Source organism: Rhinoderma darwinii, chromosome 2 (assembly GCF_050947455.1).
Source record: "Rhinoderma darwinii isolate aRhiDar2 chromosome 2, aRhiDar2.hap1, whole genome shotgun sequence".
NCBI lineage: Eukaryota > Metazoa > Chordata > Amphibia > Anura > Rhinodermatidae > Rhinoderma > Rhinoderma darwinii.
The window spans coordinates 393321105-393336441 of record NC_134688.1 but is presented as its reverse complement, the minus strand read 5'-3'; the positions used below and the strand labels follow the sequence as shown (position 1 = coordinate 393336441).

Here is a 15337-nt window from a genome sequence, read left to right as displayed (position 1 = left end):
GTCCCAGCTGCCTTGAGATCATTAACAAGTTCCCCCCGTGTAGTTTTCGGCTGAGCTCTCACCTTCCTCAGGATAAAGGATACCCCACGAGGTGAGATTTTGCATGGAGCCCCAGATCGATGTCGATTGACAGTCATTTTGTATGTCTTCCATTTTCTTACTATTGCACCAACAGTTGTCTCCTTCTCACCCAGCGTCTTACTTATGGTTTTGTAGCCCATTCCAGCCTTGTGCAGGTCTATGATCTTGTCCCTGACATCCTTAGAAAGCTCTTTGGTCTTGCCCATGTTGTAGAGGTTAGAGTAAGACTGATTAATTGAGTCTGTGGACAGGAGTCTTTTATACAGGTGACCATTTAAGACAGCTGTCTTTAATGCAGGCACCAAGTTGATTTGGAGCGTGTAACTGGTCTGGAGGAGTCTGAACTCTTAATGGTTGGTAGGGGATCAAATACTTATTTCTCTGTGCACAATGCAAATAAATATATATAATTTTGACTATGTGATTTTTTATTTTTTTTTAATATAATCTATCTCTCACTGGTAAAATTAACCTAGCCTAAAAATTCTAGACTGTTCGTGACTTTGACAGTGGGCAAACTTACAAAATCAGCAAGGGATCAAATACTTATTTCCTTCACTGTGTATATATATATATCTATCTATATATATATATATATATATATATATATATATATATATATATATATATATATATTAGGGGATTGGAAAAATAGAAATTCCCTATTACAGATCTATTAGCAAAATGACTCCTGTTATAAAAGGGGCAATCTAAAAATGAAGAGGGGCAGCTGATCCTTCACAGCAGTCTAAGTGGGCACACTGCTGCAACAATGTGGTATTTCAGTCCCTTACTGGTGTCCTGCATTTGTATTTATGTATGTGTTTATAAGTAAAATATTTTTACAATTGTGCAGTGTTTTTATTCATAACTTTATATATTGCAGGTGGTAATATTGATCCATAATATACTACATAATATACTCCATAATATCCATATATTACAGAAATATGCATCCATATTACAAATTCCAATCCCCTTTTTCAGGTTACATGACCTTCTTTCGGGAGATTACAGCCATCATATAACATTCAATGAAACTCTGCAAAGAAATGCACACATTAAAAAATGCAAAGACAAGGGTATTAGAAAGTGCCCCCCCTTCCTTGGGTCCCTAAAGTTTAGCTGTTGGATGGCCAATCACTCAGCGCACAGTTACCAGCTGAGCACGCATGCTATATCTGCACATGTAACTTTGCGTGAAGCATAAAAAAGGGAATCCATAATACAGATGGATATTTGACATTTATTTGACATCCATGTTATGTATCTGCAACCTTAAGCAAAACCTTACTGACACATATTGTCATAAATACGGAACCAAATGCAGACAAAGCCCTTTATTTTTAATTCCTATTTATCTTTGTATATTAGACTCATTTTCCAATGCCTGTATGTCTGAAACCTAGGACTAGACTGATCGTGTGCATGGACCTGTATGACAGCACATGGAGTCCCTATGGGTCTGTATTATGGACTAGTAACCACACCTTGTGGTTGCTTTACGGTGCCTTCTTGTTGCACTGTATTCTTAACTAGAAGCAATGATTTAAGGTTAGAATACTTTTCTAGTATGACTTAGAATTGAGCAGAATGGAATCCGTTACAAAAAAACGTATGTTCGCCTTTGTCTAAAAGGCACATGGAGTTACACTATGGGCCCATAAAAGACTAAGAACAACATTTCATTGATCTGTATAACACAGATCCATAATACAGTCATCAGCATAAAACCATATGCATCTTGGATTTTTTATTAAATGCATTAATGTATTAACAAACATTTTTTATGTTCATTTTTGATCAATGAGCATATATGTATATATATATATATATATATATATATATATATATATATATATATATATTAGACTCCAGGAATAGACGTCATGAGAAAGTCTCCTTGCATTGAGCTGAAACGTTGCACGAGGGCTACTAAAGCTACTTTTTTCACTTTGAATTGGAGTGCTGCCTATTCTTGGACACTTATTGGAGGCTTTGGAACTGTGATCAGGTTCCCAAGGCGTGCACCAACCCATATTTTCATGCTGGTGCTGCTGGACGGTGGACATATTTTCATGCTGGTGCTGATATACATGTATATATATATATATATATATATATAAAAAGTATATAGTATGGTAACCTAGAACCAATGTATGAAAGCGCATGTGGGATAATGTTAAAAATTTCTAAAAAAAAATAAAGTGGTTGCCCCCGAATAGACGTTCGTGGCATATCGCTAGGATATGCCACCAATGTCTGATCGATCTGGGTTCCACTAATTACTAGAAAGAAGTCGCAGCAAAGTGCCGTGCCACTTTAATTGTTGGAACCGCCCAGCTTTTTCAAGGATACTGCATGGACTATTTATATATGGATTGACTATAATGTATCGACCCTGCAGACTCCAAAGAAAGATTAGTATAGTGGATAGAAGCGCTTCCTATGCGGACCCCCACTGCTTGGATATTGGGACAAGCCCTTTATTGACCGCGGCATCTAAGGTGTTAAACAGGCGGTATCGAAGTGATCTTTGATTCCGCACATTGCAGTGAGGTGTTGGCTATTACATACAGCCTCATAGAGCTCAGTATAAAGCGGACTCAGCCCGTGGGCACGCTCCATGCTACTCCATAACAGCTGTAACGTACAAATAAGTGACAAAGCATTAAGAGGTTAATATATGTATTTTCATGGTCTTATATGTATGACATAACAAGACCCAGGCACCAGGGGTAGCCACAGATAGCAGAGGACACCTGTGCAAGAATAGTATATAGGTCTCTTCCTGTCCAATAACTCAACATAGAGCAATGCCCATATGTCTCTACAACAATCCACCAGTAATTGTGACCTATTACTTTTAAAAGCACAGTCCCTTACATACATACAATCAAATAGATACTAGGCAGCTGCCAGCCATTTTTAAGGTGACATGGGGCCCCTTTGCCTATTGGGACCCTGTGCAGCTGCACAGTTTGCACACATGGTATGTCCACCCCTGCCATGCACATACGAACTTACAAGTGTCCCTTTACATTTGTTTTCTGATCTTCATTTAGTAATTATTTTTCTATACAATATCTAATTTTCATACATTTGGTTTGAAACAACTGACAACAAACTGTGTAAATATTCTCGGTTAGCAGTATTGCTTGTAGTGCGAGAATGTATGAGTTAAAAAGAAGTTGTATTACATTAATGTTAAACCTTATCAAAATTCTGAACCCATGAAGGTGTCACTCAGAAAGCCACAGTGCTTCTTTACATCACACTGTTGGCCTTTTAACTTCATGGTTGGTAGTGAGTGGTAACAGCACTTGGGTTTACTGTGCATTTTTAAGAAGCCATCATCCTTTTAGTCTCCTGCTAAGTACATCAGTTGCATGGAGTGAGGTTATCTATATGACTTCTAGAGAAATGGAATTTAATGCAGTAAACTCCTGTGGATCTCTAAACACAATAGTACAACTTTTTATTTGAAAGTTCAAGAGCGGAATTGTACAATTTTGAGGCTGGGTAATATTTATGGAAGGCAAATGTGTACAATATTATCAACATACAAATATTGTAATCTGTTAAAGAAATCTAGAGCAATTCTCAAACTGTGTTGAGCTTTTTATTGGTTGGAAAAAAAATCTAGAAAATTTAAATGTTCCTTGACTCAAATTAAAAAAAAAAAGACCTAATTTCACAATATCTTGTTTATCAAACTCTGGTAAGGGAAATAGTGGCAAAAATAGAAACTTCGGTATCTCATTTCAGCATTCAGTGAATATAGAATTAGGGTATGTGCACACGATGAGAGGCTTTTACGTCTGAAAAGACAGACTGTTTTCAGGAAAAAACAGCTGCCTCGTTTCAGACGTAAAAGCTCCTCCTCGCATTTTGCGAGGCGTCTGTGACGCTCGTAAATCTTGAGCTGCTCTTCATTGACTTCAATGAAGAACGGCTCAAATTACGTTGCAAAGAAGTGTCCTGCACTTCTTTGACGAGGCAGTCATTTTACGCGTCGTCGTTTGACAGCTGTCAAACGACAACGCGTAAATGACAAGTTTTCTGCACAGTACATCGGCAAACCCATTCAAATGAATGGGCAGATGTTTGCCGACGTATTGCAGCCCTATTTTCAGACGTAAAACGAGGCATAATACGCCTCGTTTACGTCTGAAAATAGGTAGTGTGAACCCAGCCTTAGATTTTTGCAATAAAGTTTCTGGTATAAGCAATGGATATTCTGCATAGACAGTGTACAATGTTCTTTAAGGACAAAGGTTAACTTCTCATTACTTCAATACCGGATTTAGCTGAATTTTTAACAAAATAATTAAATGAATCAATAAATAAGTAGATAAATACATAAAATCAGCATTCTGTCCCATTAGTTGAATACATCTTTAAGGGAACACTAATTGATATTTTTTCCACAATTTCAACTTAATTCCTTTTTTAAATAGTTAATGAAATAGTTTTCGAAAAAATATTTTACATAGTCACATTTAATTGACCCCTATTTTTATTGATTTAATAAGTAATAGGTTATAATTATTCTTATTAATATATCATTCATGTTAAATTGCTAGCCTCTGCTTAAAGAATAGCATAAATATTGTACGTGAATTAGTTCCATGCACGTTGGGTAGAAATACATTTCTTTTTTCTTTTTTAAGGGTTTGCTATTTACTGCAGGAGTTTGGCTGCATTGTTTTATTGCATATCTAATGTGATCCTGTGTTTTCATTAGCAGGGCATTCCATAGTCCTCTGATATTAAAAAAATAAAATAGCTTTTCATTTTGCTTAGTGAATTTACACTCCGCAGCATGCTCCGTCTGTTACGGAGAAGCAGGAGATTTTCATTGCGAATTTCAGTCTTTGCAATGCAGAGGCTGAAACCTGTGGCAAATCTAGGTTCGAGACAAAATCTGTATGTTTTATATGTAGATTTTTATGCAATTCCACTGCAGATTTGCCGTGAAATTTTTTGAAAAATCCGCACTGAAAATTGTCTGCCATGTCTGAACATGCCCAAAAGCCGGGTTCCCACACAGGTCGGATAACCCGTCCGAATTAACGCACCACCATGCGGTGTGTTTTTTTTTCGGACGAAATGTACTGCGGATTCCAGGTCGGACACACTGCACGATTTTTGCGCAGCGTGCCCGACCTGGATCCACAGTACATTTCATCCGAAAAAAATGACACTACATGGTGGTGCATTATTTCGGATGGATTTTCAGCTGCGGAAAGCAGCGGTAAAAAATGCTCTTACTTACCTAAGCTGTTGTTATGGCATCACGTCCCTCCTGTGCAGTCCGGTCCAGCCTCCCAGGATGACACTGCAGTGGTCACATGGGATGCAACATCATCCCCGGTGGCTGGACTGGACAAAGAAGCACAGACTTCTGGATAAGTATGTTTTTTTCTTTTTCCGTAGTTGCAATTTTTGCTGTGCAAAAGTCGCAACATTTGGCTTTCTGTTGCGGGATTTGCATCCCAATTGAATTCAATAGGGAAAACCCACAACGGAAAATCAACTAAAATGCAGCATAAATTGACATGCTGTAGATTTAAATTCCGCTCTGCATATCAATTTATTAATGTTTACTCTGTGGTTTTATTTTCTGATTTTCTAAATCTCATCCTAAGGCTCGGTTCCCACAGTCTGAATTTGCTAGAGCTTTTGCATGTATTTTTTTAGCCAAAACCAGGAACGGAATCAAAATAAATATATAAAGTAAGGCTTTACAGGTCTGCTCTCCTGGATCCAATTCTGGTTTTGGCAAAAAAAAAAAAGCATGCAAAATCTGCACTGTGGAAACCCAGCCTGAGGGCATGTTCAGACGTGGTGGAATTTTTCCGCTGCAAATGTTGGTGCAGATTTGGAGCGATTACACAACGAATCTGCACCAACATTTGCATATTTGACAGGTAATTCAGACGTTGCAGAAAACACAGCAGACTTGACTCAGATTTCAGTTTTTTGCATTGCAAAGGTTGAAATACGCAGTGAAATTCCGCTTCTTCTCCGCAACATACAGTGCATGAAATACGCACTGAAAATTCCGCACCGCAGCCTATGGTCGGCAGCGGAGTTTTCCGCAACGTCTGCGCGAAGATAACTAAAAAGGTGTGGAAAGCAATGGACAAACTGTCTGCAGCGGAATTCCACCACATCTGAATTTGCCCTAAGGGTGCAGTCACATGCAGCAGATTTTGTTGCATCTGTCTCCAACATTATCTGCCATGTCTAACTGCACCCTAAAGCCAGGTTCCCGTGGAGCATAAACACTGCAGAATTTCCGCTACGGAATTCTGTGCAGAAATTCCACAGCATTTACAGTAGTAGCAAAGTGGATGAGATTTTGAAAATCTCATGCCCATGCTGAGTAAAGAAACTGCAGCGAAAATGTAATTAGATTTACCCAGAACTCCCTGCTTCTTCCTCCAGTCCAGCCTCCTGGGATGACGTTTCATCCCATATGACCGCTGCAACCAATCACAGGCCACTTGGGTCACATGGGCTTTAGCGTCATCCAGGTAGGCTGGACTACACAGCCACAGAGGGATGCGTCACCATGGCAATGGCCTAGCTAAGTATGGGAGTTTTCTTGCTTACCGCATCGGAAATGTGCTACGGGTTCCAAGTCGGATACGCTGCGTGGTTTTTACAAACCCGTGGGAACCCAGCCTAAGGAGGACCAAAAGGTCGCTCTGCCCCATGTGAGGAATATTAGTCTTCAATGTTAAGTGGGGTTTATTTAGACCAACCTAGCCCAATCTGTGATTCACAATGCCATTCTGTGCGGCGCCCAGCCATCAAGACACAGACATGCTTGTCTGTGTCCTAATAGTTCAGAGTGATACATTTGTCTTTTGACAGTTGCATTCTACTGATGCCACAGATATGGGAGGTACTGCGGGGTACCGCAACTCCCACAAAATACAATGGAGAAACCTGTCTGCAGCCACTTCGTCTTCTCTTCTCTGGATTGCAGGCGACCCTCCATTCTCCTGAGGAGTCCCAGAAGTGTCTATATTGTCGATATGCATAAATGTCTTATATGGGAATACCCCTGTAAGTTTTATTACGACCCTCTGAAGTTGTATAATCTGACTATGTGGCCCTTGGACCAGAAGAGGTTGTGCACCCCTGGGCAAATGAAAAGCAATGAACATATTGTGTTGAGGGGTGTAATTTCATTTGACATTCATTTGAACATATATTTATAAAAAAAAACATTGTGTTACTTTTCTATCTGTTAACCATTCAGGCTGATTCTTGAAGTGTTTACTAAATGTCTGAATGTACATTAAGGCGTTTTTTTTTTTACATTACGTAGCTTGCTTAGATTTGTCCAGCAGTTCAGTAATCTCCTATTTATTATTTCAGATAACAAGGATTTTGATGCATATTTATCATATACAAAAGTGGACCCGGATCAATGGAACCAGGAGACTGGAGAAGAAGAAAGATTTGCACTGGAAATTCTACCTGATATGCTTGAAAAACACTATGGTTATAAACTGTTCATACCTGACAGAGACTTAATTCCAACAGGAAGTAAGTTATCCTGTATCATATGTATATGTATATATCTTTGTATATATGTATGGATGGATACATTTTAGTCAGAATTGTATCCATTTAGAAAATATTTATAAAGAAAGCTGTTCTAACCTAATATTTGAGCAATTTTTTAAAATTTATATAGCTAAAAGGGTCGTTTTAAGGAAATTAATTATTTTTTTTTTGTCCTTCCTCAGCTTACATTGAAGATGTGGCAAGATGTGTTGATCAAAGTAAAAGGCTTATCATTGTCATGACTCCCACTTATGTTGTGAGAAGAGGTTGGAGTATATTTGAATTAGAAACCAGACTTCGGAATATGTTGGTCACTGGAGAAATAAAAGTGATACTGATTGAATGCAGCGAACTACGTGGGATTATGAATTACCAAGAAGTGGAAACTCTCAAACATACAATTAAGCTCCTAACTGTTATCAAATGGCATGGGCCGAAATGCAACAAGTTGAATTCAAATTTCTGGAAACGTTTACAATTTGAAATGCCTTTTAAAAGAATAGAACCCATCACACATGAGCAGGTTTTAGATATCAGTGAGCAGGGACCTTTCGGGGAACTGCAGACGGTCTCAGCAATCTCCATGGCTGCTGCCACTTCCACTGCCCTAGCCACTGCCCATCCTGACATGCGTTCTACCTTTCATAACACTTACCATACACAAATGCGGCAGAAACACTATTATAGAAGCTATGAATATGATGTACCTCCTACTGGCACCCTGCCTCTTACCTCAATAGGTAATCAGCATACTTATTGCAACATACCTATGACACTTATTAATGGACAGCGGCCACAAACAAAAACAAACAGGGAGCAGCACCCAGATGAAGCTCACACAAACAGTGCTATCTTGCCACTTTTGCCAAGGGAGACAAGTATATCTAGCGTCATCTGGTGACAGGAATGGTAGGGGCCCGTCAGCCCCACACTATGTAGTTGGAAGTGGAAAATGCAGTCTGGTGCCTGGAACTTCATCCTTGACTGCTGCTGTTAAACATGCATTACAATCGTAAACAATTGAGGAAAAACAGGGTCTTGTACATATTTTTGCAATTTCTTTGTAGCATCAGTGTCTTCCTGTTTTACCCATGTCTCTTGCCATTACATTTTTGACTTTGTTTTATATGTCAATGAAATTTGTCTAGTTACATTTTTTAAAGAATAGACTGATGTATAGATAGGAAACTTCTTTTTTTCTGCATTTGCTTTAAGTATAGTTTTAGGATTTTTTTTCTCTTTTTCTTTTTCATTGTTCTTTTTTTTTTTTTTGGAATGCTTGGTCAACCTACTGGATAAGGAGCAACATTCATTTATTGGCTTTTTTAGCATTATACATTAATGATCTTCATTGTCAAAGGAAGAACGTACAGTATGCAAGATTCAAAGGACTCATTTTTTAAGATAACCAGCAGAGCTCACTTTTTATTCCTACAGCCTCCCTGATGGCAGCATGCTTGGTTACACTTCAAGATGGTCTGATTGTTTAACTTTTAACTAACTTAAATGTCTGTCAAACAACAAGATACCTGGTTTGTATTTATTGCTTTGCAGTAACATAGATCCTAGAAAGCAATTTAATGGAAAATTATTATCTTTTTTTTTACCCACCATTAAGTTTAATTTGTTCTTGTTAAATGTATTTTATATATATATATATATATATATATATATATATATATATATATATATATATATATATATATATATATATACATACATTTTTGGGAAAGGGAGAGGGAAGTCATCCAAGTTTATACTAAATATTTTTTCTCTAACTTGAAATCTGTCTTGATATGCTACAGTTCTCTAGCCAAAAGCTACATGCATCGTTGAAGTTATTTTTGTATGGTGGAATCCACACCAAAGCTGAGGAAGACCTTGTTACAATCACAGACTCCTGCAATACTTTTCAAATTGTTTTTGCCTTATTGGTATTCATTTTTCCAGAAATATAACTTTATCAGCTTGAAGGCAATTTAAATTAGAACTCAGGAGGTAATGAACGCCAGTTGTGAACGCCAACATGCATAAGCCTTTCCAACAGATTTGCTGTTTATAAAAATCAATCAGACCTAAAATGTTAAACCCATTTTATTGAATAAAGAAATATGTTTATTTTTAAGAAAAAAGACTTCTATGTTTGAGAGGTGAAAAATGTGTGTTTAAAGTTATTTCTAGGAATGTGTACATTGTATAGTTCTTTGACTACACATCTCTTCTATTCACAGTTGTGTCTTTCCAACAATTTATCTAAAAAATAATAATAATTCTATCCCTGTTAATTCTTATTTACATTTCTACAAAGAATTCTTAGAATAAGAATGACAAGAATGACAAGATCGGACAAACAAATTAACATGAAGATGATGTTTAAGTACTGGTAATGGAAATGTATTTGGCAGAGACTATTATTTTAGTGACCAACATGTCCAAGTATTGACATGTGGTATAAGCAATAAAGAAAATAATTACTAGAAGATGAGAAGCAAATAGGCACATTGTTCGCTTTACAGAAAACCAGTAAGAGGTATTCCCTAATCAGTATAGCCGTAATAATTTCTGTTATTTTTCCCGCATAAAACAAATGAAATGAACACAATTTATTATAATCTAGGTATTGCACTATTTATTTTTGATGCCTGTGGTAAAACATGGCTCAGCTCTACATTGAACATAAATGTTTCTTCAGATTTCGGATTATGGTGAAAGGAAAGGAAAATTATGATCTCTTGATGAGATTAAAAAAATAAGAGGGACGTAAGAAAAGGCTACAATATTTGGCTAAATATTTGTAGAAATGTTTATCTTCTGTAAAAAAAAAACATTTGTTTTTTCCAAGGGCTTTACAAAGGACCAGGTGACATTTATTGCATGTGGGGGAATGGTGTTTCAGACATCAATATAGAAAAGGGTTCTTTACAGTTAGAGTAGTCAAACTATGGAATGCCCTACCCCAAGAAGTAGTAAAGGCAGATACTATGTCAGCATTTAAGTAAGGGCTAGATGATTATTTAATGACAAATGACATTAAAGGTTATAACTAATCCAGCAATGAATGACGTGCAGTGATTAAGAAAGGTTGAACTTGATGACCTGTGTTTTTTTTCAATCTATGTAACTATATGTAACAATGTGACCTGATCAATTTCACTAATAGACCACATACAGTAGTACACTTTGACACATAAGGCCCTTTTCTTGTAATTAGTGCATCATTACGCTATGCATAGGTTTCCAAAATTAGAAATAAGTTTATTAGGGTTTTTTATTTTTATTGGTTTCATTCCATTTAATAATATATTAATAATATTATATTATATGTATAATATTATATGTATATGTATTATATGTATAATATTATATATAATATATATATAATATTAATATTATATTGTATATTTATAATATATATATTATTAATAATATATTAATAATAATATATTTAATAATAATTAATAAATTACTTTCAGTGCAATATATATTTTTTTAAATAATTCTGTCTGAAAGGAAAAAAATAGTATGAAAAAAGTTTAAAAATGGCAATAATATTTATTTTCATTTAACTATAAATTTGTTTTTGGTTATTTTTTTTTTTATCCTGTTATAGTGTGAGCTGAAAATAACACATTGAATTGGCATATAACATAGACAAATGGAAATAGGTTTCAAAAGAACTTTTAATATTATCTTAATCATTTTGAGCATTAGTAAGAACCGATAATTGAGCATTTTCAAATAACCTTATTAACATGCACACAATTTGTTCATAGCATGTAAACTTTAGCACCACTGCACTATAAAAAGTGTGTTTAAAAAATAAATAAATAAATATATATATACATGACATTGTATTTTTGTTTCAGAAGTAACTTAAATTGAATGGAATATTTGTTAAAGTTAAATATTTTATATTGTGGCTCAACATTGCCTTAAAAATAGTTTTTAGAAGTCGAACAGTGTATTTAATTTGATTGAAGTTTAAATTTAGTAATTTATAGAAATATATGAAAAACATAGCAAATTTTTATAACGGAAGTTCCATTAAAGCCACATGCACACGACCGTATTTTTGCGCCAACAATTTATCCGCATCTTTTCTAATAAATTGCAGACCCATTCTTTACTATGGCACCATGCGCATGACTGTAACTACATGGATCCGTGCGGCAGCCGCAAATCTGGACGGCAAAAACTCAGGGCAGGTCATTTTACGTCTGGATTTGCAAATTCACCAGTACTGGTGAATAGTTGTGGATCCGTGAGTACGGTTGACTCATGGATGACACCTAAATTGCATGAGGCCTAAAATAAGTAATCTATTAACCAGAGTAGAGAGCTTCTAGATAGAGCCTTTCTCACCCTTGAGGGCCCAGCACATCTTTATTTTACACAGGCAACCCATTGGTTTCAGTGAGGACTATGAATGAAATACATGATTTCTCGTGTGGCAGCATCGCACGGCAATTAGGCACTTGCTGACAGTTTCCCCTACAACTTACAGTTTATCTTTGAAAATCAAAGCCATCTAGGGGCCCTTCTAATAAAAAAAGAATTTTCCAAATTAGTGGTAGTTTAGGGGACGGTTACAGTCATGTTATAGACACAGTACATTAAATGTAACTATTAACACTATTGGAAAAAAACAAATTAGTCACTGGCTGTCCATGGAAAAAACGACTCCTGTTTTAAATATAAAAAATCAAGAATGAGTCCATACAGGTAAGGCACTTGTGCAGCTGAGTGTTCTCTATCTATAGTTTTATATATTTTTATCTCAATGCCAATACATATGGGGCATTTATTGCATGCTATTCCATAAAGTAAGTCATTAGCTATGGCTGTTATTTTTATTATTATTTTTATTATTATTATTATTATTATTATTATTATTTTTTTTTCATTCAGAAGCTGCTGTCACAATTGAAATTAATATAAATTAAACTAGTAATCTTTCAAATATTTTCATACTTTTGATTGAACTTTTATTTATCATTATGCATCAAAATGGACCACAAACTGCAAATTATTTTTTTTAATATTAAAACATGATTTCTGATGCGTCTATTTTAGAGTAATGCACTTTTGTATGGCTGGCGGTACTGGGGAAAGTGAATGACTGTTCTGAATATATGACTCAGAAATGAGGTGGTCACTTTTCAAGTCAACTCAAATATTGCCTTCATAATAAAAAGTTACTGCATTATAAGATTTCCCCATGCCCCTGTTTTTCATGCGATTACTATGCCATCTTGCTTTACTTGCAGATGGTGAAATCTGTCAGTAGGGCATATTAAATCTCAATTTCTGTGATTTTCTTTTTTTAAAGGAAATAAATATGAGACCACACATGGGAGCTCTCTTTAATAAATGGAATTCATGCATGCTTTTCTTTTTTATTCTGGCATGATATACAAATGAAAGGGGTTTAGATAAGGGCTTGGGGTGGCCCTGCATTGGGGCAGGGTGCACACTAGCCACTCTGCCTTGACCAGGTTATTTATATACAGGGTCATGATAGGGAACTGAAGTGTGTGTGAATTTGTTTTATGTTTAGTTTCTCGCTAGGCAACGCTAACTTGTACTTTAGTGAGTTTAATGAAAAAAAAAGCATTCATTTATATTTTTACCCTGCTAATGACAAATTATGTGCTGTGCTACCCATGATATATTAGTAATTCAGAATTCATTCAGAACATTACTAAAGTCATCCCCTATGGAATTTACAATCATTGCATTATTATGTATTTATCATTTATTTAAATACATGTATTCATTTCAAGAAACCGCTGAGTGAGTAGAATAAATATTAATACTTATATTATCAAATAATTTACAGCACACTACAATGATAAGAAATGTATAGGCTTAAGAGAATATACTCTTCATAGGGATGGTTTTTTAAACTATAATTGAATAATAGGTCTATGCTGGTCATACTTCCATTTTCCACAACTAAGACTCTCTGTATAACCTACCAGTAAAAAACACTTAAATATAGTACTATTCATATTTTCACTGCAATGTTAGTACACATGGTTTCTCAAAATTTTTAAATGTGAATGTTAGGCTGTGTAAGTCTATAGTCCGCAAAAAGACAATATAATACAAATTTCTTTAATAGACAGAGCTCCAGATTTATACATAAAATTTATTTATTTATCTCTTTATTTATGTCTTGGATTCATTGGTTATTTCTTATTTGCATCAGATTTCAAGTGCAATTATGAAATTTTTACTGTTATGCTTGGACTAGAGTTATGATTTTAGGACTGTTGCTTTCATGCAGAACTACTAACAATAAAAGAAACAATATATGGTATATTAATAAATAGGGAATGACACTCTACTGGATTTAATTATGATAATTTAGGCATAGGTTAAAAAATCATAGCCTCAGTTTCTCATATACTGTTATGGATGCTTTCATCTCCTTTTTCAATTGACAATTTTTTAAGTAAAAGACTCTTATTCAAAGTATTTCTTAAATATGATATAATTTCAACAGTAAATCTAAAAGGAACATCATCATGAGTAAGCAAGTTCCCATGAGTTATTATTAATCAATGATTTTCTACATTTTTAGAAATTACTGAAGACTTAAAGAACTTAAACCTTGAACTAATGTGGCTTCATGCAAACGTCATAACAAGGCACCCATAGAAGAGTATGTGTCTTTACTATACCTCTATATGCCTTTGATTTCATATGGAGGGCATATGACATTGCTTCTAGAGTAGGAAATCTCCATAATATACTGTCAAACCGAGGCACCATATGGCTGCACACGGAGTGCTTACAGTTTTGTACTATGGAGTCATGGAGACTTCATGTGTTTCCTTACAGACTCCATGTACATAGCTCAGCCATGTACAAGAGACCTAATTCAATTTCTTTAATATCATTATATGGGGTGTTTTAGTGATTTTTGGAAGTTTCAAAAACTACCGCCCTAAAGTTTGAAATATTGTCCAGGACAGACTTCCCTTATGAACTCCAGCGATATAGGAAAATTGTCTAGGATTCACAGATATATCAATTCTATCAAATATATTATATGCATAGGTACTCATGTAGAACTTGCTGTTTATATGTTGGCACAACAATGAAGAAATAATAATCATATTACACTTTATAACACAGCTGCTAGATCTGCCTGCTCTATAATGTATATACACATAAAACATACAATAAAAATAGAAACAGTAATGAATTATTATAAAAACTGGTATATATTTAGGCTTATAGATAATTTTGTACACAAGTCCTATGTAAAAAATGTAAATATATATGGTGATAAGTGCACTTTAAATACCTTTTTTAAAAGATCTTAAAATAATATTGGAAGAACATAAATAGCCATAGTCTTAAAAAAAAAATAAAAAAAAATAATGCTTTTACATCCGTAATTTTTGTGAAAACCAGACACCATTTGGTCCATAATTCTTATCAGCCAGTAAAAATTTGTGCCAAAGAGGGTGGTATCCAGCTTCAGTTTGATTTCCTCCTCCATCATATAGACTGGCAGTATGAGTGCACAGGCCAATTATAGTAATCTCCTGAAATAATTTACCATTATTCCACAGTTTGATCATAGTGACATATTGGACCATACACATTGTGATACTAGGCTGATATCACTGCAATTATGATATTGCATGTGTCCAGC

General features: G+C 35.2%; 1 protein-coding gene across 1 annotated transcript in view; it reads left to right on the top strand.

The window, feature by feature from the left end:
- The window catches only part of IL1RAPL1 (interleukin 1 receptor accessory protein like 1), a 1275811-nt gene extending 1266510 nt beyond the window's left edge, over positions 1-9301 (top strand). The window contains exons 10-11 of the mRNA XM_075854004.1: positions 7477-7647; positions 7851-9301. Of these exons, the coding sequence (XP_075710119.1) occupies positions 7477-7647; positions 7851-8569 (890 nt within the window). The 3' untranslated portion in view covers positions 8570-9301. The remainder of the gene's footprint in view (positions 1-7476; positions 7648-7850) is intronic.
- The last annotated feature ends 6036 nt before the right edge of the window (positions 9302-15337 follow it).